This window comes from Pelmatolapia mariae, linkage group LG2, assembly GCF_036321145.2.
Source record: "Pelmatolapia mariae isolate MD_Pm_ZW linkage group LG2, Pm_UMD_F_2, whole genome shotgun sequence".
Lineage (NCBI taxonomy): Eukaryota > Metazoa > Chordata > Actinopteri > Cichliformes > Cichlidae > Pelmatolapia > Pelmatolapia mariae.
The window spans coordinates 16370001-16396900 of record NC_086228.1 but is presented as its reverse complement, the minus strand read 5'-3'; the positions used below and the strand labels follow the sequence as shown (position 1 = coordinate 16396900).

At 37.7% G+C, this 26900-nt stretch overlaps 1 protein-coding gene across 1 annotated transcript in view; it reads left to right on the top strand.

The window, feature by feature from the left end:
* Positions 1 to 462: 462 nt before the first annotated feature.
* The window catches only part of glrbb (glycine receptor, beta b), a 28503-nt gene continuing 2065 nt past the window's right edge, over positions 463 to 26900 (top strand). The window contains exons 1-9 of the mRNA XM_063494029.1: positions 463 to 816; positions 3411 to 3539; positions 6292 to 6398; positions 7840 to 7907; positions 14722 to 14948; positions 17876 to 17958; positions 18446 to 18586; positions 21590 to 21742; positions 24975 to 25267. Of these exons, the coding sequence (XP_063350099.1) occupies positions 3418 to 3539; positions 6292 to 6398; positions 7840 to 7907; positions 14722 to 14948; positions 17876 to 17958; positions 18446 to 18586; positions 21590 to 21742; positions 24975 to 25267 (1194 nt within the window). The 5' untranslated portion in view covers positions 463 to 816; positions 3411 to 3417. The remainder of the gene's footprint in view (positions 817 to 3410; positions 3540 to 6291; positions 6399 to 7839; positions 7908 to 14721; positions 14949 to 17875; positions 17959 to 18445; positions 18587 to 21589; positions 21743 to 24974; positions 25268 to 26900) is intronic.

The following is a 26900-nucleotide window of genomic DNA, read 5'->3' as shown; positions in this document are numbered from 1 at the left end:
CTCTGTGTCCTACAAACTAAAATATGTTTGAGACTTCTGCATTATGCAATTAAAGTAGTGATCATTTTTATCTGGATAATAGAAACAGACTATATTATTTTATCTTCTTAGTCACTGATTTAATAAGCCACATTTTCATATATACAAACAATCAGCTTTGTTTATCTCACATCTAAAATAGTCTAGGTCGTACTACGGCACATGATTACCACACAGTCTATTAATACATAATAAATAGAAGCTTGAGTATGGATCTTATTGGAGTCATAATTTCTAATAAAGCGCTTTCTATTTTCATCCATCTGCTGCTAAATACCACTCAGTCCCAGCCATAAGTAGTGATGCGTTTGCGTCTATCGCGTGAAAGAGAGCTTTTATTTCCTGCCGTCACGTCACGTCTCCGTTTAGCAGCGGCTGTGGATGTGGAGGCGGGGAGCGGCTGTCCGTGGTGCTGATGGGAATGATGCTCTCCAGTTCTGTGCAGCCGCTACTGCGCATGTTGCATGACAGGTACACGCAAGCCTCCATCTTGGGCATCCCAAGCTGAGGCGAAAGGGCAGCAGCCATATACACGTTAATTCAAAAATAACAACAAACGGGCTCGGAAACCAAAACAACAAAAAAAATTTGGCAATTTGCCGAGATGTAACTTTTCCCCTCAAACCAACTGAACTAATCGCTTCAGTGCAGGAAGACGGAAACAGAATGGAAAAGAAAGGGAGCGAATGGTCGTGGAAGCTCTGTTAACCACTGTTTGCACAGTCAGCTTGACTGGATCGAGATTTCTGAGGAATTGACAGGTGACAAAGCCAAACGGTAAGTAGAACTGCGTACCGTGTTTCGTGGGAGATGACTTTTATGTTATTTATGTTCATTGCGTGCGCTCGTATGTAGTGAAATCGCATGCTCGTGTTCATATGTGTTGGCATCTTCTTCCTGCATCCCCCCACCCACCCCCGTCATGGTGGTCGCTGCTTGCTATGTTGTGCTCACCTCAGTATCCTCTGCTCTTCTGATGCTCAGGCTTCGGGCGAGTGTCAGCCTCTCTTACTTACTTTTCTCTTGTTAGAAAGAGACCGAATGCGACGTGCAGCCACAGGTTGTGAGAGCCCCGGTAGTCTGCGGATTTATTTTGCTTTGGTTCCATGTCAGTATTTTTGTTGAATACATCTGAGGCCTTTCCTCATGGATTATTGGATTAAGCAGTAATAACATAGCAAATAATCTAGTTTTAAGTGGTGATATTACCAGGAATATGACCTATACTTATATACATATCTCAGTTCCACCAAATGACATAGCCGGACTGTTATATCATCAATATTAATATAATAAATAAATATTCGTTTATTTACCTAAATGTAAACCCTGTTCCTGGCAGAAATAATTTTAGGTGTTTTTTGTTTAATGTCCAGAATCTTAGAAAAAAAAGACACTCTGCTCTAGTGGCAGATTGGCTGGAATTGTTTATTATCCCTTGACCCGTAGGGCAAACCATGTAGCCCGCTTGAGTCACTGTCAGCCGTTGCATGACAAAGCCTCTGCCGTTTTAACTTTGCCCCTAGTAAAACAGAGCTAGGGCAATGTTCTTCAGTGGTGGCACACAGATGAGTCAGACAGTGCCAAGGTCGAGTTATAGTTTCAGCTGAACTCAGATTTATGCTTTAATATCAGTCGGGTGGACGTGTAATTGAGGGTTTTGGGTTTTTTTTATTATTTTGATTGTACACAATTATATATCGACTGGCTTCTCTGAGCTGCACTTTGGGACTGGGACCCAAAAGAGATGTCAAAATAGATATATTTTGACAAAAGCAGATCACTAACTTCTCTCTTCAAGTTGTATAGGTGCACACTTCAAAAGAAGACAAAATAATGCAATTATGATAAGAAGATACATGCATAAGGATTAAGCTTTCACAATCCCAACAAATATTATGAACCAGTGTGATAATGTTCAGCACTATCAAGAATTTCAAATATGTCTTATTTGGTATTCAGACTCTTTTATTCCCTACAGTGCAATGCATACTAGTTGTATACCTGCCTCTGCTTCATCCTTCTCCTTATCAGGTAGAATGTGGAAAGAAGCTGAGATTTCACCTACAGAAATGCAAAGGGGAAGATTGCATAGAGAATTTGTAGGTTGCATAAGAAATTGTTTCTCAGAAATGTGGTTGAGTTGCGAAGTCCAACATTTGACACTGCTCCAGCTGTTGCCATCTGAGACGTGTGGATTAGCTTTGACATTATGCTGGCCAGGCGAGTAGTATCCAGCCCTCTGGTTTTCAGGAATTTTCCAAATCGATAAACCAATGTTGTCTTCGTTTGGGCAAAGTGTTTGCATGGAGCCAAAAAGCATTGTACTCAGTACAGTTCTCAGTGCACTCAGGAAAGGATTTCTGTTGAGGAAGATGATGATCGATGTGAAGGCAAGGAGTAGACAGGGAGTTGCTGGGTCAAGGCAGTGAGACAAGGAGAGAGAGACAGACAGAGAGTGTTTCTGTCTAGACGGCCTCAGTTAATACACAAGATATGTGTTTGGATGAGTGTGTGTTTGTAAGCTGGTGTTGCTGCTTTGCTGTTGGTCTTAGTATCCCAATGCAATGAAAGGGCAACACTTCTAGATGGACAATGAATCACACAGGTACTGTGGTTGCAAGGTGATTAATGGCCTCTATCAAGAAATGCAAAAATGCTCTGTGTGTTTGTGTAAGTGTGCATTTGTATAGTTTTGTTACTGTAAATACACAGGACCATATTATCTGTTAGTTGCCTTCACTTTAGTATTATGTTGTAAGAAATGACTGACCAACAGGGAGTGTTGGTCATAAATCAATCCAAGGGTTAGAAATATAAACATGATTGTTGAAATCTAAAAAATGCATTTGGAAAAAAGTCCTATTGAGCCTTTTTGATGTAAGTTCTGGACTAAACTGAAGGATATTGTAGGCGATATTTATTTCAGCTATCCTTTAAAGGTCACATTCAGCTGTCGAGTCCTCAATGACCATTGTTATTCAGGTGCAATGCTTTAGTGATTGAATTTATGCTTGAACTTGCTCTGCTTTATTAAACCTTGTCAGACTGATTCATCTGTATTTCAGACATTTACTGTATGTGACATGCATCTAGAGTAAATATGAATTGATGATGTTAAAAAGAGTAAGGGGCAAAGTTGCAGTGTTCAGGAAACAACAAGCTCTGAAGCTTTAAGCTCTAGCCAACAAGGAAGCCATAGAATTACTGTCACATAACAGCTGAATATGTGGAATGTGAAAAAAAAAATCATTGGATTCACAATTTCAAATCATTTAAAGCTTTCTTCTTTTGTTCTTGTCCCTCCATTTTTTATTTTATTTGTTCATTTTATTCACAATTTTTATTATTATTATTTTTCTTTTACACAGGTTCAGAATGGGCACAAGGAAGTTCGCCATTATTCTCCTAGTTCTCTTTCTTTGCTTAGACGGAGGATTTGCCAAAGAAAAAGGAGCAAAGAAAGGAAAGAAGAAAGGGAAGCATGTTTACTGTCCATCGTAAGTACCGTGTGGAATAAACAACATCGTGCTGTGTCATATTGGCCTCTGGCGTAGTGACTACACATGTTAGCTTGATGGCTCTATACACAGTAATGCATACTTTTTTCTTGTATACAAGTCGAATAAAGAAGTAAGTTTTGTTGTTGTGAAATTTGTTTGCAATCTCTGTTTTAAATCCATTTCTAAGTACATCACTTTAATCTCTTAGAAAACCTAAACATTTTCTATGAGTAGAATTTGGTTCTGCTTGATTGGTTTCAGTCAATCAGCATTAGCTCTTGCTAATGATGTTTCTTCAGCCTTACATGTCCATGAGAGCATCTTCGGATCTAACTGTTCTTGGTGGAAATTTGACTAGTCAGAGATTCTTATGGAAACACCCTGCTCTGTGCTGAGGCAGGCACAGTTTGTCAGGACAGTGCCCGCCTCTACTTTTTGGATCAGGAGCGTATGCAGAGACTTCCTTGGATACCATTTATATGATTTTTCTCCACTGAAAATGGTCAGGAAGGACTTAGTCAACATGTTCATCTGAGGCAGCGATGGCCAGTGACCATTACAAAATGTATGGTGCACTCATCTAGGAATGGAGAGCAGTTCCTTAGCAGATCCGGACACTTGTGGAGCCAATAGACAGATGGGGAACTACTGTCCTTTGTAGAGGAGGCTATATCTCATGTAAAACATTTTCTATATACATATATTATAGTGTTGGTCTATTAAATCTATTAAAAACACAAACTTGCATTTATTTATTTTAGTTCTGAAGCATATTTCTGACCATTTGGTAAATAAATTGGAGATAAATTATCTGAATACCGCATCTCAATTCATGTTTAAGCCATCTACCTTTATCTACTAAAAACGTTGTCAAACCTAAAATGAGTATGTGGGTTCAGATAGTAAAATGGTTGTTATCCTAACAGCAGAACAATTAGGAACGTAGGTTTGAAAAATCATATTATGAAGGTGCATTGAATAGCACCAGCACCTCAAAGCTAGACGGTTCTGGGTTTGAAACTGCTGGCTAGGACTTGGAGTTTTAATGTTCTCCTGTGCCTGTGCGGATTTTCACCAGGTGCTCCCACCTCAATGACTGTAATTAGGCTAGGCAGTTAAGAAAATGGATGAATGGCTATTACAGTGCCTTTTTTCTATTTGGGTGTAAAACATCTTAGGGGTGGACAACAATTACCCTTTGTAGGAAAAACCCTGACCAATGTTGTCAGTTCAGCATGGAGCTGAAGCATGGCGGACTTTGTCTATTTTACACCTGATGGATCTTACTTTCCAGTCTCTCCACCATACACATAAATAGATCTCAGGTTGTCATTGCCTCTTCAATGCATGCCAAAAGGTGATTCTCAGGTTATGGTTTAAACTATAGACGTAAATACTGTAGATCACAAAAGGAATGTAACGTAATTATGTCCTGCGCGCTGAGTTATGTGTAATGTAGAGCTGCGCTATCTTCTTCCTTAAATGGTAACAAATGTCTCTACAATGAAGTCTTGAAATGAGGGATAAACTGTTTGATGTAGAAAATTGGCAAGTGGAAGCTGTATGACATGCTTTGTGTTTAATGCTGCAGATGCCTTTGCGGATCAACTAAACCACTTGGTTCCAGTTTAGCTCTTGTGCTTGAGAGGAAGGTCTCTTAAAAAAAGAGGAGGAAAAAAAGCGGTTTAGTGGATGGGAATTGGGTTTTACTTTGATCAGGGGAACTGCTGAACATATACACACTGCACAGCATTCTTGTGTAGCACTTTAGCCCATCCTCAGTGCATGATAAGGTTTACATAATAATATGTATTGAGAAGGGGGGATTCTTTGGCAGAAGCATTCATTGCCACCCAGGAGGAGGATTTTTGTTTCCCCTTTCTCTCTTGCCAGATCCCCTCCTCGTCCTTTTCTGTCTGTCCCACTGTATTTTTCATTAGTCAAGCACATGAAAACAAATTATGTTTGACTGATTGTCGTCATGTTGTTGGTGATATTTTACCGAACACTGTTATGTTTTTTCAATTTTGTAGGAACATTTGAAGTAGACTTAAACAAAAAGAACTACATAGCACAAAAATAGATTATTTGTCTTGACAAGTCATTTATACTTGTCACCTGTGCGGCAGATTGATTCATTCAGGGGAAAATCATTTCAGTGGGTTACTTATTGGCTTTCTTACTGAACTAGTGCTGTTTTTATAAAGATAGTATAATATGTGCTTTGATCAAGTGTTTCACTCATTTATCTTAAAAAACCCTTGAATGATTTTAAAATGAATTATTTTTGCATCCTTTAGAATTTTTCAGATACCCAAATGTTTTATTTATGGATAATTAAATGTCAGTACAACTTAAACTGCCCTGTGTTTACTGCTCAATAACATATATTTGTATGAAAACATGTTGAGATGATGAACATTGCAAATATTTCAAAATTCAGCATGTTGAGAAGAGTCTTCCATTAGCCCAAGGGATCTTGTCAACTTCCTCAGTCATAATCTGGAAACATCCCATAATAGCAGCACATTTCATTTCTAAACATTGTCTCAGTCTAACAGTTCCTTGGTGGTCCAAATCTTAAAAGCCAATTTAATCCCAGACTGGTAGCTCTCCCAGGTTATAGTTTAATCAAAGAGTATACAGAGTAGAAGTGAGTGCACTGTGCACTTTGTCTGTTCATCTGCCAGGAATTTGACCTGCTAATGTAATCGTGCCTCAAGTTCTCTCTCTGTCTTTTTATTTGCAGACAGCTGTCATCTGAGGATCTGGCCCGGGTCCCTGCAAATTCAACCAGCAACATCTTGAACAGGTTACTGATCAGCTATGATCCCAGAATAAGGCCCAACTTCAAAGGCAGGTTTTCTGCTCTTTATCTGTTTCTGTCTCATTTTTAATTTACATTCTAGCTGCAGTGCTGTCATGCTAATTAAAGAAACACGTGCATGTGTACCTCCAGATTTCTTCTAAGAGTTTAATGCTGGAGGTAGGAATGTGGAGGCATTAATCAAAATGCATTCCCTTGCAAATGTAACTTGTGCTTAAACTGTTACAGAAGGCTTGTGTTCTTGGGTTGACTTCTTGCAGATACTGCTGCATGGACAGATTTTAATAGACACTCGTGCATAGGACAAGTCGATATTTCTAAAATCTGTCTAAGGTTAGGAATCAGATTAATCAAAATTGCTAAAGCTAGCTTACAGACAAATGCACAAGTAAAAATTTGATTTTGAAGTGGAAGCATGCCTCATCTGTTACCTTTATACAGTCATTTCTTTTTCATTTTTCATTTTTCAAAGCCCAAAAAACATCCATCGTCAGTGTTTATAGTGTACTGTACACATCACACTGCTGGGAGTACTATGTTTGTCTCACAGAAACAGCCATGAAAATAACAAAGAGGTGGCTGGTGGCCTCTTTGTCTGACTGATCGGCTCCCCAGTCTTCAGGTGGATCTGTAGTTTCCTTGCTCTGGCACTTGGCACAAGGAGCTGTATCTGGGACTTAATGTTTGATGTGTAGTGAGCCGACTTAGCATTCTCCCTCACTCCCTCCGACTGGTCCAGCAGCCAAACATCTGCTCTCGATTTCAGGGTGGCCTGAAATCCTCATCCATTAGCATCCATATCATAATCTCCCAAATTAAGAACTAAACTATGCCTTATGCATTACTTCGCTCAAAGCTGTAACATGGCAAGCTGCTTTTATGGGCCCTATAGAATAATAGAATATAGTAATAGCAGCATTACCTTTGAATATTAATTCAAGTTAATGTTTGATTTGTTACATTAATGCAAAGAAGATGTGAGCTCTATAACACACCATAACTTGTGCATTAATTTTGTGACCTGCATGGTAGAATTTATCCAGTGAAACTTGTGAGCCTCAAGTAAACAGCTCAAAGGAAATAATTTATTCAAAGCAGGGTGAGCAGTCTGTATTCATCAACAGTTTTATTAGTTTATGCAAAAGGCTGAGTGGGGAGGGGTGCCAATATACAGTAAATGTTTACAGCGTGAGCTTGGCAAGAAGATGGGATGATTTTGAGAAGGGATTTTTATTATTTTGCAATGCTGGGCCTTTCACAAAACCTGACCATCAATATAATCAATTAAATCACTAGGTACAATATGTATGGTTTAGGAATGCATTTACAGGGATTTACAGAACAAATGTATTGTAAACTGCAGGCGCAGTACTTGATAACTGCTTTGCTTTGAGACATGGGCGAAGCAGTTATTAGACACAGGGAATACAGTTTTCAAAATTACAATTTTCTTTCTCTTTCTAAATCCAGGAATTCCTGTGGAGGATAGAGTGAACATTTTCATCAACAGCTTTGGCTCAATCCAAGAAACAACCATGGTAAGGACTTGCTGCTGCAGCTTGACAGTATTGGTAATCAATACTTCTGCCAATCAGAAGCAGTGAATGAGGGCTGAAAACTGCTTTGGCCAACAAGTTTTAGGGAGAATTCATGAGCATGTTTTCTAGATGGTATTAGATCATTTAGCAGTGAATCATTATGAAGACTGGGGTTTGCATGCCTCATTTATCTGATGGCTTAATTGCTGATCAAGAAATGCAGTTTGAATACTAATTACTAGATTAAACTCAAGGACGAAGCTGGGTTGACTCTTGATCACTTAGAAAGCAATAAATGGAAATTTCCAGTTTCTAATAAGTCTGGCTCACCTGGTGTGATATATCCAATCATTCAACATTGTAATGTCACAAATTACCAAAATCAACAGTTTTATTTTATTCTTGCATGTGTGTTTTACAGAAAGTAATCCAGGATGTTTTTATTACAAAAAACGACCCTTCTTCCCACTTAGCGTTAGTATGACTTGTCACATTGTTGCTCATAAATCATATTTAATATGTATATGACCTTCTTTCAGAAGTTTAGCAGACTAATCTCTATACAGTATTTATGTGTGTGGCAGCCAACATGCATTTCAGTGTCCTTCTCCATGTCCTGTTATTTAATGTTGTATAACTGATCCTATTTTAGTTACAGAACCTAAAGTTAGGTCCACCATTTTTTTGACAAAGAGACATTATTTGATTATCGATTTTTCTGAACTTTGCCTCAGTACACAAACACTGTGAATTTAAAATCAAACATGTGATTTATGTGCAGATTTTGAGCTTTAATTCAAGGGCTTTTACAGACTTTTTGCATTAACTGTTGAGGGATTACAGCTATTTCTATACCTAACCACCCATTTTCAGAGGCTCAAAATTAATTGGACACACTTACATAATTTTAAATATAAGATTAGTTTTGATTATTTTGATGAAAACCCTTTACAGTCAATGACTCCCTTGAAGTCTAGAGTCCATTGACATCACTAAATGTTACATTTAGTTTTGTATTAAATATCAGAAAAGCAATCTCTATTGGGTTGAGATGGTGGAATTGACTTACCCATCCAAGATTCTTTCACTGCTTGGCCTTAAAAAATTCTTGCATTTCTTTTGTGGTGTGCTTCGGCTCATGATTAGCTTGCACTGTGAGAGGTTGCCCTATGTTTCACAGCATTTGAATAAATCTATGCAAAGAGTATAGAGCTGTACACTTCAAAATTCATCCTGCTACCTCACTCAGCAGTCATATCATCAGTAAACCCTATTGGCCTGGTTCCACTGGCAGCCATACATGCCAATGCTATAAAATTGCCTTCCCCATGTTTGATAGGTAATATAGTATGCTTTGGCTCGTAAGCTGTTGCTTCTCTATATTTTTCTCTTCCCATCATTCTGGTAAAACGTAATCATGGTTTCATCTGTCCAAAGGTTTTGTCAAAACTGTGCAGGTGCTTTTATTTCTGGCAAAGTCTAATCTGACCTTCTTATTCAGGAGTTTAAGTTGTGAGTTATCTTTTAGACGTCTCTCATTTGGTTGCTCCAGTTTTCACAAAATATCAAGGAAACTGACCTTACATGGCCATTAAACTGCTTGTTACTCAATTTTCCAATTAGTTTTTGAGAACTATGTAAAAAATGGCTTTAGTTCCTAAACATTTTTTTCTAAAAACCCCTTCAATTAAAGTTTAAAGTCTGCACAGCAACTACATTTTTATTGTTAAATTTAAAATACACTGTGGTGATGTACAGAGACAAAATTACACAAATGTCTTCGTCTTTGTCCAACAAATTATGGACCTTGCTGTATTGCCATTGAAACAACCAAATGTCCAAGAATGATCAGTGTTCAGCAGGGTTAAGTGTTCCATCATGCTCACTTTTATGAGTCATGGCACTCTGAACAAAGTCTTGGATAATATATCCTGGAGCTGGCACTGCTTGAAAATCTACCACACGGGGAAAAACTTGGCAGCAGATAGGTAGTGTGTATTTGCTTATAAAATACTCCAGTCAAGAGTTTCACTCTATTATAGACCACTTAGGATGATAAGTGGAAAATCCTTACAAATCACAGGACTCAAAGATGGTGGAAGAAAATGAACACATCAGGAGGAAACAAAGAAGAAGGGTAATGAGGAAGAAAGAGCTGAGGAAAACAAAGACCTTGAGGAAAACGTTTTGACCAGTAAAGGAAAGTGTGAAAAACAAACACCATGTTAGAGAGAGAGAGAAAGACAAAGGTAAAGTGAAATGGATGGGAGAAGGAAGATTAAATCAGACAGTAGGAGGCCAAAGATCATTAAGACGGATAATGGAAGACAGGGATGAGGAAATTGAGTAGTGAAAAAGAATAAGATAGAGGAAGCGGGAATAAAATTAAAAAGTGTGATGGTTCAAAGTGTGATGAAAGCAAAGGAATAATAAAGACCGCAAATGGCGGGAATAATCGGGAAAGAGACCATAACAGCGAAGACAAAAAGGGAGGATCAAGAAAGCAAGAACAAGAGCCAAGAAAGACAAAGTGGAAGAGAAAAATGCACAACTCTCAAATGGCAGCTTGTTCCTTTCTTCCTTTTCCCCCCTGGACACCCAGCCTAGGCATAAACTGAATGAAAGTGAGGAAGGTTTGAAACAAATCTAGCAGGAGGAGGAAGAGACAGCTGGTCACCTCTACCCTCAATTTTTCACTCTGTGGGGTATCTGATCTCAGGAAACCTTCTTTCATTATTCACACCTCCCTCCACCAAACACTCACTATATTTAACATACCTATTTTCACATTATGATTATAATCTTTAGAAAACAATGACTAATTTTCTTTGGAGATGGAATAAATTGTCACTATATATGTTTTTTTTTTTACTGCTTCTCAGCTTTAGTTTCCCTCAGTGATTATAGCAAGTTCTTGTGTTAAATCTCTCTGGAATCGAATGTTGTACTGGCAGCTTGATTGTGAGCCAGAAGCAAGATATATTTCCTTGTCTCGTTTTTAGAGAAGGAAAAGGTGTGGGAATTGGCCTGTGTCTCCCTCAGACAGAGAAGAGCCACCAGAAGCTATTCATGTTGTAGCTCAAGGACTAGTTCGACACAGGTGTCTAAAATGTGGTTGTATAGAAATGACATCTTATAAAATAAGACATCAACAGCTTGATTGCAAGATCCCCCCTTTCAAAAGAAAATAATGCATCATATGGGCCATTCCTTAACTGTTTATGCCAAATTCTGACCCTGCCTCCGACCCTGCCATGTATTTGCATATTTTGGTTATTAAATAGTGGTTGAGTTACTTTTGCCTCCCTATCAGGTTAAAACAGTCTTTTCATTCTCCTCTCACCTCTGGCATCAACATTGGATTTTTACCCAGAGAACTGCAGCTCATTGGAGATTTTCTATGTTTTGGACCATTCTCTGTAAACCCCAGAGATTGTTGTGTAAGAGAATCCAAATCCAGCAGTTTTTCAAATACTCAGAGCAGCACAACAACCTAGAAAGGCTCAGAGTCACTTAAATCTCCTTTCTTTGCCATTCTGATCCTTGGTTTGAGTTTCAGCAGTTTTTTTCTTTGACTACATGAGGTCTACATGCCTAAATGCACTGACTTGCTGCCATTAGATCTGCTTATAAAATATTTACACTGGCAATTTAACACATGTACCTAACGATTTGGCAAGTGAGTGTATAAATGCTGATGGACAGTGAAAAATTCCTCAGTAAAGTTAAAATTTGTTTTGGGGTACATAAAAGACACAAATAATCCTTAAAATCTACAATTTAACTGTTTTTGCTTAGCGTTAATTGACATCTCTGCACTGGCTGAAATAATAATAACAATATCTATGTTCACCAGCTAGCTAGGTGCCAAACCATGTGAGAAGTGAGTGACACACAACGTGTCACAATCATATCAGAATTTCTATTGGCCCAAACTTGGCAGATTTGTGTAGTCTATAAACACGTATATTCTATTTATGTCATTTGAACTGCTGTATTTTGACATTGCCGGTAGCTTAGCTGTAGCATTTTTACCTGAGGGCTTCAGCTTCCAGGTAACAAGGAAATGACGTCATTCACGTAGATTACTCAAAATTTCGAGTTACTTTTCTCAAAATTTCGAGTTATTAACTCAAAATTTTGAGAAAATAACTCAAACAACTCAAATAACTCAAATAACTCGAAATTTCGAGTTATGGATCCTTTTTTTTTTCTTTAGTGGCGGAAATGGGCTTCCATAATTTTGACATTGCATCATTTATGTATTTTTTTTTTTTTCTTTTTTGTCTGTCCCATTTGGTTCTTTAGCCGTCAGAATTGTTGTCTGAAGACCAACAAGGATACCAAATGGATTTATTTTGCCAAATGGATCATCATGGCATTGCCGCATTGGTCCATTTGATCAACTTTTGTTGTTATTATTTATTTTATTTTCAGTAGTTACAGATGAGACAGACATGATTGGGGGATAGGAAAGGGAGAAAGAAAGAGAGGAAGGAAAAGAAAAACAGAAGGGAAGAGGGACAGTGAGAAAGGGCACTTACAAAGACAAAGAGAAAAAAAAAATCTCCTGGATCACCTGTTGAGAGAAAAAGAAGAGAAAACAAGCAAAAAAAAAACAAAGCAACATACTAAACACAACACCATCATGTTAATCTAGCTAAGTGTAAACAGCAATAAATACTAAATATTGAATGTTGTTGTGCAGCACAGACAGCGCACAATGTGCTTTGAAGTAGCAGCTAAGAAAGGTGTAGTTTATGTCTACGAACAGTGAACATCATTTATGTATTGCAAGTAGGGCTGGGTATCGTCACTGATTTCTAGAATCGATTCGATTCCGATTCACAAGGTCCCGAATTGATTCGATCCACGATTCGATTCAATTCAATTCGATTCGATTCAATTCGAATCTGGGAAATTTTGACAGTCAGAAATCTTATAATTCAGATCAGTACATTTACATATTTTTGTATCTATAAAAAGGAAGCTGACACACGCAAGACTTTATCAAAGGTGTGAGCGTCACAGCAGATGCCTTTGTGTCAAAGTAGCTGAAGATAAAACACAGAAAAACATGAAGGTGGTTTTCCTGGCCTGGGATTTTATAAAAATATTCTGCAGTACATCAAAAACGAAAGAAAACCATTAATCAACATATGAACGTTACCTCTGACGTTACAGCGGTTTTATTAGACACACGGCTAAGTGTTTTGCATTTTGCATAATTTTAAAAAGTTTAAATTTGTTCAGTATTGAACGGCAGAAATTAGGTTTTCTTTTCGGAAGTATGTAAAACGAAAAAACAGCGGCCGACAGCGCTGTAAACAACAGTAGACTTGTGCGTAACAAGCAAGCGAATAATGCAGAAAACAGATTTTTAGACGGGAAACTGTTCTTGAAGTACAGAGAGAGAGAGAGAGCTGTGCATGAAGTGTGATTTTATCGTGGTGGAAGCAAAACAGTAAAAGTCAGAAGGAATTCATGATGATGTTTATGTGAAGCGTAGTTTGGATCTTCTTTTGCTGCTGGTTCGATCAATATTGTTTGGAGAGAGATAAAACTAACAGCTTTAGAATCAGCGCAAAAAGGGCGTAAACACAAAGCGCGGACCCGCCGACAGATCAGAATCAGCGAGCTGTCGGCTTTCAGCCCCGACCGTGTCCGTGCTGTCCGGTGGGAATGGCGACATCTCACTGATTCTGATCCGCGGGTCCGCTTTGTGTTTACATCTTTGTGCAGAATCCGTGTACCTGCTCTCATTTACTGTCTTAGCTGTTTGGTGGTTGTTGAAATTTTGTGAGATTTCACCTGAGATTCTGGCATTTCGGGCAAAATAAATTTATATTAAAAAATCGATTCAGGATTTTAATGAATCGATTTCACGTTATCCAAGCCAGAATCGATTTTAATCGATAAATCGATTATAAAAACCCACCCCTAATTGCAAGTGTAATGGCCATGGGCAGTTTTTTCCCTTGTAATAAATACTAACATCTTTTAAATTAGGGTAGCAGTAGATGCACATATGCTAAAATTGAGTTATTAAAAATTTCAAGTTCTAATGGTTTCTCATTGACTTTACTTTAGATTTAAACAAGCTGCCATGTCAAATAACAAAAATGTAAATAATAATTTAGTTTAAGGTAATAAAAACAAAAGAATAGAAGGGGAGAGTATATGTTTAAGGCATATTTCCTACACAAGACTGAACACACGCAAAGCTGATATTTCAGCCATTGTATTTGACATACCATCTATCTTCAACCTCAGCTTAATAGCTCACCTGCTCCCAGAACAGCTTGAGGCCCACCATCAGTGTGTGCACAGAGATGTGTCCCAAAGCTCACAGTGATACTTTCCCACCATCAAGAATGTGGACATTTTACTAATATGTGCACTAATGAGGTACTTGCTGTTGCTGTGTTGATAACATTTGACCCTTGGACTGTGCAGTTTCTTGTGTGTTGACCGCTTTAAAGGCATTATGTTGCAGATGTAAACTGTCACTCTGCACTTTAAGTAATCTATATGTTATTATTCATTATTCAAACATATTTAGGAGGCTTAAAATGTTTTTGTTACCCTTTAAAGCATCTCATTCATTCCCACAGAAAATGCACTTTTTGTGCCATCCCCCTTAAAGCTTCAGAAAATGTTAGCAGAAAGATTAGCATATGCTTTATTTTATTCCATTTAGAGAGTTTTCCTTTCGGGCATCATTTACTGTGAAAGCACCCAAACTGTGTCCAGTTGAGTTTACATGGAAGTAACATTAACTGTGTTTGTACTCGCCTGGTGTTACACTTAACAGGATTACAGAGTCAACATCTTCTTGCGGCAGCGCTGGAATGACCCCAGGCTGAAACTGCCAGACGACTTCAAGTCCGATTCTCTCACTGTTGATCCCAAGATGTTCAAATGTCTCTGGAAACCCGACCTGTTCTTCGCTAATGAGAAGAGCGCCAACTTTCATGATGTTACCCAAGAAAATATTCTCCTCTTCATCTTCCGTAATGGAGATGTTCTAATCAGTATGAGGTAATTTATTTACTTTTTATTTAACTTGTTTTTAATCAGTGTACTTGAAATGTCGTTCAGTCTTATGTGATTCATTGAAAATAGTCACTTCATCAGATATGCAATAATCCAGGAAAATGCAGCATTACTGTGAATTTTGCTATGACTTAGTATCCAGTTTAATTTAAAAGTCCTTTTGACAGTACCACTCAATTTTAGTTTTGGCCATAAATCATGAATCTTCAAGTTTTAAAACTAATGAAAAAAAATATATATCATAAGTAGTTTCCAGAACTTTAAGTTAAGTAGAAAGGTTTCTGTCTGCAAACAGATCTCATACAGTCTAGGAATGATCTTCACTAATATTTTATCAATACCAGCATTGATTTATGATACCAAAACATATAGCTTATGATATTGATATAGCATTCTATATTTTTTACTAAATGGCTTAAACAGGGTGTATTGATGCTTTTGCCACATTAGCTGATCTTTATTTCAAGTAATTATGAGGTTGTTTTATGACTTAGATCTGGGGTCAAGCCCTGTGATCCCTACAGTTTAAAACAATTGGAGATAAAGTATCAGAATTTCAGGAGTGGGACCGCGCCTCCAAACACGCTCCTCCTGGTTCTTATCTATATAGTTTCCCCCAGTTCTACAACCTGTTAATACTTGTTTACGTTCCTCACCCTCCCTCCTCTTTTCAATTCTTTAACTTCTTCACTTCTAATTAGTACATGGGGATCTGCTCGGTCCAGGAGCCACCACCAGTGCCCTTCGTGGCCTTCCCCAAACCCCAGCTCAATTCACGTCCACGGCATTCACCTTTATCTACTAATACGCTTTCAAACCTAAAATGAGGACGTGGGCCCAGCTAGTGAAAGTAATATAAAATGTGTTCTTTCTGTTTTAGTATACATCTAACTACCTAGCAGTTAGGTTTTTTGCATTTCTAAATATTCGGTGACAAGCATACAACAACTCAAATAATTTAACTCCAATTAAGGAATGAAGGAACGGCAAATTTAATTTCCTGTCTAGTTTTCTCTTATCTAGTTATTGAGACTGGAGCTCATTTGGTTGTTTGAGTGTTATCCATTTATACTGCACTTAAGCGGTGGCTGGTGCCTAAGTACTAATTAGAAACATCTACAAAGCACTAAAAGTCAGTGCTGTGTCCTGCATTGATAACTAGAGACTAATTTTTAAAAAAGGATAGCGTAGCGTTACCCTGCCTATCTTGAAGTCAAGTCAGTCACAACTCAATTGTTGGAGCTGGGAGGCCATACTGAAGACATAGCCTTTTCAGCAGCCTTTTAGCTAAAGGAGTCCAATATGCTAGATATTAGACTTATTAACTCTTGTATTTGAAAGGGATCATTAGGGTGTTACCTCACATCTAGCTTTCTATAAACAGTATACATTAAGCTGTATTTCAGGCTATTAGAGTTTATTATTGGCCATAGAACAAAGAATATAAACACTTACATGACTTCAAAAGTAATCACTTCATAATGGCAGCTTCATAGTGGAATATTTAGAAATTTGTAAACCATGTTAGGCCTCAGTCCCAAGAGCCTAGAGACTGGCTGGCGATTCCCTGACAACCTCCGCTTGCTATGAAAGGAATGTGTGTTCTTTAACTGGTTTGCAAGTGGTTCTTAGGTGTTGCTGGATTTTGCTACGAGAAATCAGTTGCAATGAAGATACCCCTTTGTGGCTGCTTTGGTCACCAGCAGATCATCAGGGTCACTTGTGTTTTCCATGGAAGAAACCGACTTATCTGCAAATTCACCACCCTGTAGTAAAACTTGCAAAATTGTGGCACAAACTGGAATCGGAGAACATTGGCCTTCAAAATAAAAGTTGTGCTTTACCACTGAAACCAACACATTTCAAAAGATGCATCTGACTTCATGAATAGTCTCTTCACAGTTTCACTACACTTCCATCCACACTACAGGGAACCATGGCAATCATGGCTTATCACTACTTATCAATACTTCAACCAGTTATCAATACACACTTCTAATTTATTACCTGGTTGTGTGTGCCTTGAGGGCTGTATCCCTGGATACAGAAACAATTGACCATTAAGATTGTCATATTATGTGAAAACACTAACTGTTCTTTTTAGGCTTTACTATGGCTTTTATGTCAAATAAAAAGGAGACACCTCTTGCTACTATTTAGAGCAAAACATCCTCTCCTGAACAAAAAGCTGGCTAATTTGGCATAATTTCAGACTGAATTAATGTAGCATCAACCTTAATAGTAACCAAATGACTGCTTAGTGTTCTCAATATTAGACTACATAAAAGTGCAAAATTATAATATGTAGCTTTGGGCACATCTGTAAATAAGACTGAGCACATTAAATAATTTTTGACCCAGCTGCATAGAACTATTACCTGTAGTGCTGCCAATGTATTTAATCATGGATCATTTGTGTCTATGACCTGAAATACTGCAAATTCACTCTGATGTATTTTAGTCTATACTGGAAATATTTGTCAGTGTTTTCTGTCCTTCTTTACTTTATTTTAATCTCTTTTTTTTCACTAATTAAAACTGGAAAACTGGAAACTCAAAAGATAAAGCTGTTTACATGCACAAGATTTGGTGGAAAACAGATTTGTACCTCGCCTTTTACCCTACAACAAGTAGAATAGGTTCCAGGTCCCCATGTAACACAAAACTGGATAATAACCAATAGAAATGTGAATGTATAGACTTAATCTCCAAAGAGAATTGTCTGTATGTTTGCATGTACCATTTTATTCCATGTTAATGTATCACTCAGAAAAAAACCCTTTCGGGTTAAACCTTTGACTCCAGTGTAATCTAGAGTTTCATCTTGTGAAGTGTATACAATAATATATGCAATGAACACAATAAAGCAGCCATAAATAAAAAATAAAATAAAAATCTTCTTCCTCCGACAGGTTGTCCATCACCCTTTCTTGTCCGCTGGATCTAACCTTATTCCCTATGGACACACAGAAGTGTAAAATGCAACTTGAAAGCTGTAAGTTTTTCTAAATTAACAACACTTTCAAGTATCTCATCAGTATACACATGTGCTTGCTGATATTTTAGACATTCAGTATTTATGAGTTGGGAATATATTTGTTGTTTTTGTAAAGTAGTTGGTTTTGGGGTAAATGAGAGCATTTTGCTTGTGTTTAGCAGCCAATTCCAGTGGTGAACACTTAGTGCAGTAGAATAAATCATCATATTTTAGGGTTGTTGTGAGAGTCTCATAGCTAATTGAGCTTGACTTGTCTTTACTGCATCTTGTTTACAAAGCGGTTAGACTTAAATAAGCAACATAACTTGAAGCCATTACCCTGTAAAGCCAAACCTGACTGCTGAGATGTATCATATTCTGGATGGCTTCATGCATTTGAACTGTTATGTTCATTGGAAGGGTGGTAACAGTGGGCTTAAACTATATATATCTGTTGTGTTTGACTGTTTTTCTATCTCTGTATCTGTGCCCTCCTGATTTCCAGTTGGTTATACAACAGATGACCTGCAATTTATGTGGCAGACAGGAGACCCTGTGCAAATGGATGCTATTGCTCTGCCACAGTTTGATATCCGACAAGAAGATATTACTTATGGAAACTGCACCAAATACTATGCAGGCACAGGTACTTTCATCTTTATGAAACAATATAAAGTGATAAGGAAGTTAAAAAGTTTTGACCATCCAAAGAAAGTAGTTACGCTCAGCTGACAGTAAAAATGTACAGTAGAAGTCTGAATGGGTATATTGAACTACTAAATTACTTTTTTTTCCCTGCGCTGGCATCTGCGCTAAAATTCCGACTGTCTTTCTATGAACATTGTTTTAAGCAATATTAATTTTTTTTAAAGAAAATTATCCTCAACCTAAAAGTATAGTCATGTGGATATGTCTGCCATTAACTGTAGACTATCTCCCTCTTGGGTAGCCACCAGAAATCACAGTCACTGAGCAGACAGATGTATCAGATAACTTAGGACAGATTCAGAAATATTACAAATTTACTTAGTCATGACTGAAAGGTTACTCTGACTCGCCTCAAAGTAAACAAAATAATAATATTAGCACATGCTGTAACTTGAAACATGGAGTGACTTTGAGTTGTCACAGTGCAAACTCCTCTCATTCATATTATTTCTATTTCATGATGTGTTATCAGTAGTCAAACCTAATGTTGACAAGTTTAAAGTAGTTTAGAGTTTAAAAAGAAAAACCACAGGGAAGGTTTTGCTCATGGTTAAATAAAATGTAAAGATAGAAAAAACAAACAAAAAAAACATTGAAATGTATTTAATTTTTTATGTGAATGTGATCCCTGAGCCCAACACACCAACACAAGTCGCTGTTCTAACTAGGACACAGATGACTCTTCTCTTAGTATGCTGTCTGGCTAGCTTAGCATTAGCATGCTGTCTGTGCAGACTCTTGCAAAGAGCTAAAGTTGTGTGACCAGCATAATGCAGCTTTTTCTGTCCTGGATCTATTTTTCACTTTACCATGAAGATCTCATCCGTTTGTGCAATAAGAATAAAAGTAATCGCTGAAGAATGTTTACAGGATTTTGAGAAATCTCTGCTATGAAGATTTAAGGCAGTTGTAAAGGCCAAAGTGGGGTGAATGTAGTACTAGCAAGGTATAGCTAATAGGTTGTGCACTTAGTAAAAATAACAGTGGTAACATTCAGTTTTCCAAGAATATCTTTTAATTATTTGGCTTCATTATGTCCATTACAGCCTATTATTTTAAACAATCACACGAAGGTGGTTTCTTAAGGAAGTTAACCAAGATTTTTCTAAGTGTGTTTTACCAAAAATTCTGATGTTATCATCAAATGGCCAAATGTACAACAAAGACTAGACAGGATAAGATCTGTTTGTTCCCATTTGTCATGAGAAGAATTAAAAAAAAAAAAAAAAAGCAAAAGGTTGAGAAAGAAAGAAAGAAAAAAAAAGTTAACTTGCTCCGAAACAGAAATAAAATAAAGAAAAAATAATTCAAACAAGTAGGCTTATTTGCAAATGTTATGTATGTGTAAATCTATTGTAGAATTATGTTACTATATAAATATGAAATAATAAAATTGTTTATTATTTCTAAAAATCTGATTTATTCCCAGGTGGTGATTTTATGTTTTTATCTGCTGTCTTGAACTGTGTTTGAAGCTAGCAAATTAGGTGTGCAGCATCAGTTATCACGACAGTGTACCCTGCCAGAAGTGAACCACCTACTGGGTTATCCTTCTTGGTCCTAAATATTGAATTGCATTACAGGCCTCAGTACCCTTATATACAATTATGTGGTCCTTACTGAATATTGTTGATAAGAGGTTTCTTCTTTTTTAAATGTGTCTAAATACCAGTGAAGGGTAGCAGACAGCTTGTAAAAGTTGCCATTTTCCAGGCTGCTAGCCGAACTAAGAATAATAACTAATCCTGTAATAAAAGAAGTAAAACTGCAAAAAAGAAAAAAGTTATGGTACTGTGGTATACACTTATGCAGACTTATGTGAGTACAAAATGAATTCACAATGAAATGGAAAAATCTCTATCAGCCAACAGAGCTGGTATGACCTCAATGCTCTCACACTTGGGGAGGCACACTGCTGGCGATGAGTCAGGCTTTTAACTGGTTGCCATGGCTACCTGGCCAGACACAAAGATCACCTCTGTCTACGACTGGTTCAAGCCTGCTTGGCGACACAGGCGGCCCTTATATGCTGTATAAAAGCTCCAGAGATCCCTGAACTAGTTAAATATTACTTCAGCCCACCCACTCTACCATCCCATTAGACCCACTAACTAGGCTCTATATTCAGAAACAAAAGGCTCCTGGAAAAGGTCTGAATCTTATGGATTCTTATTCCTCTGGCTTACTAATGATGGCTTTACTTCCAACAGGAATGAGTGATTGAAAAATAGATAAGTTATTAGTAGGAATGTATATAGTACTTTCAAGCAAAATCACTTAAAAAAAGAGAAAATGGAAGTGCCAATTCTAACAGTAATAACTCATAGGATTTGGGGCAGGTTCAGACATCCTACACATTTGGCACATTCACAGTAGGAAGCAGTATTTCCTGATGTGCGGCCTTGAGTGCTCAAATAGGTCTCAGCTTTAACAAAGTTATGTGAAATTATATTAAAGTGCTTAGGCCTATTGGCTGTTGTCTTCTCTTTTTGCTTTCTCCATGACAAATGATGCACACTACTGCAGTTTGCTTTTGTCTTTGGCCAAAGGACGAAGTAGAGTGCATAAAGAGCTTACCTTACCTCCTAATGCCTAATGAGGCTTTTATAGACCGTTCAGTGAAGTGCCAGTTCTCTCACCTGCTCTGTTTCAGTTAAGGGACTGGATGCTCTGAAGACCACATTTCTACCAATACGTAACATTTTATTTTTTCTTATTGATCTTAAAACTACTGCTGGCTGTTGTCTCTAATTAATTATGCTTTATGGGAAAAGGTGGAGCATGGGCTTCATATAGTGCCATTTCTCTGAATTGGGACACATAAATCATGTGCATGACGGGCACTGCCAGTGCCATCAAGCACATGCCTACTTAACTACCTTAGCTATGTTTTGATGAAATCATGTTTTGATATGTGACCATTGTTTCCTTTGTCATGCAGGGTACTACACTTGTGTAGAGGTTATCTTCACCCTAAGGCGACAGGTTGGCTTCTACATGATGGGTGTTTATGCCCCTACGCTGCTCATCGTAGTCCTTTCATGGCTTTCCTTCTGGATAAACCCTGATGCAAGTGCTGCCAGGGTTCCTTTGGGTATGGATTACTTGATAAGTTTCACCGATCTTTATCAATACACATTATCTGTGAACTATTTCTTGTGCTTCCATCCAGGGATAAGTGCATAATTAGATCAAAAAGAGTGATGGGTGAGAGTGGATTTTTTTATTGGAGGAATTAGACATTTAAACTACTGTCTAAAAGGATTTCTATCGGGCAAAAGGCTATAGTAAATAAACAGAAACCACTCTAAAGTATTTGGATGTTTGTATGGATCACTGACCTTATCCATCACTTTGACACCATGAAGGACTTATCTGTCGAGGTTGGTGTCATAGCCATCGTTTTTCTGTACGTGACAAATCACTGAATATCGCTGTAATTGACAGATGGGACCCATGAAGCAAGAACCCTTGTCCAGTGTAAACTAAATAAACATGAATCAGAGCTGAGAGCTTAAACCCATGTTTAAGACCAATAACTGCCCCCTTTGCTGGTTAGCCAGTTGGTTTATGCCTAATTGTCATAACTTTGGTTTCTCTTTGCTGTTATGTTTAAAATCTAAAACACTCATCCACTCAAGCTATTTTTCCCATTTAGACAAGAAGCTGATTCCTATAAACATCCACTGATAAAATGTCTTTTGGTAAATTTTAGCTTATTATCGCTGGAGGCAAGGCCAGGCTCTTGTCTTTCACTTAAATTCTTATGTTATTCCGTGCAGTCAATAAAGTGTTACGGAGACAGTGGGAATGCAGAAGCTACTTGAGCTGGCCAACAAGGCACACCTGATCCCTATTAACCAAAGTAATGAAGGAGTGTGCTGAAGCACACAGGTGCTGTTTTTTTCCAAATTAAAGAAGCACACGTTGTATCAAGCCTGAGGGAGGTTCAGGTAGATTACTAGAGTGTTAGAACGAGCCCCAAGGGAGGTGACAAGGATTGTCTGGTACTGGTAGTACTTAGATTATAGTGTGACTTTGTATATGTACTGCATAAATCACAGGACCCAGATGAACAATATCTAGTGGCCCCCTTTTAATAACACTGATTGTTGACACAATTTGTCTTTCGCTTAGGCCTGTATGTTGGAAAAAGGAACGAGGTTAACCCTGGAGAACCCATGGGGTCAGAGCCGACCCCATTGGTTTTCTAGGGAAACCATGGGGTCAAATTTGACCCCATGGGTTCTCCAGGGCTAATATATTCTAAGCACAGGCTGGCACCACTGGCTGATATGAAGTTGTCAGTTCTTTTAAACAGTCGTTTTCATAAGTTTCCTCAGCTAAAACACACTCTTCTCATAGCATCTTTTTAATTTCTTTGTCTTGCCCCGTGGATGCCCTTCTGTCTTCTGTCTCTGCTTAATGGATGTCCTCAAAACATGTGACACCTGGAACTGATTAACTAACCTGGTCAAATTGTAGCTTAATTTAACTTCTGATGTGGTATGGTACAATACATAACAGTGATAAACTTACCACTCAAATGCTCCAAATCACAGGCTCCACTGTGATGTTTCACATTCAGTTTAATGAAATAGCTGAATAAGTAATTCAGCTATTTCAGAGAAGGCCATCTCTGGATGATGTTACAACTTGAAATTCAAGTCCTGAATGTAAAAATACTCAGATAAAGACACTACTACTGTCTAATGAATGAATGTAGTGAACTAACAATTTTAACACTATTTGTACAGCAGACATATTTCAAGTATGTCTTACATGTACAAAATATAAACGTTTTGGCACACCCTTATGTGTTCAGATTAATTAGAAAAATGGCTCAAGCAAGGTTATATATCACAGTATAGATGTTATATTTGCCTATGTCTTATAGATATTTATGCATTATCTTTCCTTCATATGCTGTAAATGCTTATACTACACTTTACAAACACTACACTTTTCAGAATTGACAGAGTATTTGTAGATCTTGTGCTGGCTTGAGAAAAAAATCTTTCCATTTTGCTTGTCCCCCTCCTTCATAATTCAACCTGTGTGTAATATGTCAGTGTCACCCACATCCAGTGTCACACTGGCACTTCAGTGTGTGTGTGTTCAGGGCTGCACAGATAAGATAATCCATTGTTATCCCACTTCAGTCTTCCACTGCTTCCTTTTTTCCATCCTCCCCCCAGTTGTTTATCACCACTTTCATTCCATCATCACTCCAACTCCTCCTGGAAGCCTCCCCTGACTTCTCTCTAAATGGGATCAGTCCAGGTCAGTTAGCACCCAGGTGTGGGAATACTCTCATTTATAGCTCTGTGCTGTGTGTGTGTATGTCTGTGGGTGTATGTGTGTGTGTACATGTGGATATACTGTATGTGTCCATGTGCTCATTGAACTGAGGTGTGTGTTTTTATGTTTAAACAGCATGTATTCTTGCCACATAGGGAGTGTGAACAGATGTAACAATATAACTTGGTTTGCCATGACACAACAGAAATTTTCTGTACAGTATGTTGTTCCTGTTTTTCATTCTCACATAAAGCCCAAGTTTGTTTGTTTTTTTCACTGATGAACAAGACACCAATATTGCCACTTTCATATTCCTCTCTGTTCATTGTTAATAGGTAGGTTTCCACGATTCTGTATTTAAAGTTTATTCCAGTGAGAAAGAAGCAATTTGTTTAGAAATCCTGAACCCAGTATGAACCTTTTGTTGATGAGTGACCAATATGAGGCCTGGAGGCAAAACCTAGTAACTATTTGTGTGTTTTATTGTGTCCCTGAAGCAGCACTATTATTTGAAAAAAATTGTGCAAAGCTCTTTGTCAGTTGTTAGAACACCCTCTAAAGGCTGGCTGTAATTATTTCTGCTGTATCCTGTAAGAATGCTTTGGTGCTTTGCAAAGGAATCTCTAACCTGTAATCCTATTGGCTATTAACAATAAAAATGATTTAAAAATGCTCTTTCATTAAAGGCTCTTTGAGCTCTTGGAGATGTCCTAATAAATGAGGTAACTCCAACATTCTAAAAGCTTTTTTGCAGATTAGTGTATTACTAAATGAATTTTTTATTTTTTTTATTCATTAAAGATGAAACGTATTAGTGTTCCCTCCTCAGCAGTAAGTTAATCAAATGCTTTACCTCTGCGATAAATAAATATTTTTGCTATACAGGGATGAAGGTTTTATGTTTTGATTACTAGCTGTTTTCACAGGGACTAAAATGTGCACATATCTCTCAATATAAAAAACAAAAAAATACCTCATCTGACTATGATGACTGACAAGGTCTCTTGTTATAACTCTCCATACAGGCATCCTCTCAGTGCTCTCTTTGTCCTCTGAGTGTACCTCCTTGGCCTCAGAGCTGCCTAAAGTATCCTACGTCAAGGCTATCGACATCTGGCTCATTGCTTGCCTGCTGTTTGGTTTCGCCTCGCTGGTGGAGTATGCCGTGGTTCAAGTGATGCTCAACAGCCCAAAACGCATTGAGGCAGAGAAGGCAAAGATAGCATCCAAAGAGAAGGCTGCAGGAAAGAGCCCTGCTGCCCGGAACAACACGGTCAACGGAACCGGAGGGACACCGCTTCACGTCAGCACCTTGCATGTCAGTATATTTGGTTTTTGATCATTTGAGTGTGTTTGTATCTGTAAGTCACCTCTAAGTAGCCTTCTTATGAGAGTTTGCATATAGTATAACAGGAGCAATTCAAATGAAAATGCACCAGAGGACACATGCTTTGCATATGGTGCTCAAACTAGTGGAATCCATTTTTTGCAGTCCATTTTAGATCTTTTATCATGATCATCAACAGCTTTTACTTTTTCAGAGTTTCAACTTTGCATATGCGTAGTATAATTTCAATGTCACAGAAACTCAGGTGCCAAAACGCAAAACCTTTTGTCTTCAAATACAAGTAGAAAAAAAGCAATTTTTTGACATATCAAAAGCTTAAAATTCCCCATTGAAAGGCGTTTAAAACCTCTGATTTTGTTCTTTATCCATTTATATCTATTTAGTTTTTGCTAAAGAATATTTGGGCATGGAGGCATAAACCAAAACATCTTTAAATTGCCTGAAACCCTAAATAAGAACTCATACATTAGGCATAAATATTTGCATCATCCATCAAGATAACATCGAGGGTATTTATGTTATGTGTGACTTGATTTCAGTTGCATTTTGCTTAATGAGAGCACAGACGCTTGTGTAATCAATAATGATGATATCCATAACGACCTCTTTGGGTTTTGATGCCCCAGTTAATCACCAAAACATTTTAACGATGGCGCATTTTGTTGTTGAGTGACTGTTGAGTGTTTGGATGCCTGTGTATAGTTTTTTTTGATTTTATGTAACTCCCAAACCACATCAACAACCGGATCCAGTATCTGATAGGAATATTACGGCACTGAGAAAAGGGAAATCCAGTCATTAATAATTGGCATTGTGTCTGACATACACATACGCACAGCTTGGTCAGGGCTCAAGTCTGACACTTACATGCACAGGGAGGATGTTGCATGGGTCTTCCGATTGTATGCCCTAATTGAAATTAATTTACCTCTGAGTCTATGTTAGTCCGAACCACATTTGGTCTGAGAGGATTACATTATTCCATTGAGGTTTAATAGGTTTTCTTGTCAAAACCAAATCAAAATAATGAGGCTTTAATGAGCTTAATGACTTCAGTGAATAAGCATCCTTAGTCTGATTAGATCCTGTTCACCCCGCAGGCCTTTAGGGAAGTCGATGAAAGGGATTTTTTTTGGATGACATTAACTTAAGTCCTCCTGCAGATTGTTTTGTGTAAGCACAGGTTGTGATAACATGTAGAGGCTGTAGAGGAGTCACAAGAACCTAGATGAGAGAACAGCCATATTAGGCAAAATTTCATAAAACAAAGCAAGTCCAGTTTTGGCTCCAAAGATATTTTTTCCTCTTAAAATAGCAGTAGCTTTGATTTAGCATCAGAGTTCTATCCAAGTTTCAAGATCAAACAGCTCTTTTACAACATTTTCAAAGGGTAGTCTGTTTTCAATTGAGTCCAGCTATCTTGCATAGTCTCATTTCAATGCTCCTTTCAGTTTGGAGAAAAACCTCCACACAGAATCAATGTGACATCATCACTACTATAAAGAAATAGAACATTTGTCAATGTGTCTTAATGTGTCAAAGAGTAGTTAGAGCAAGTGTGGCATTCAGTTACCTTTTGCCATAATAAGAGGTTTAAAAATGC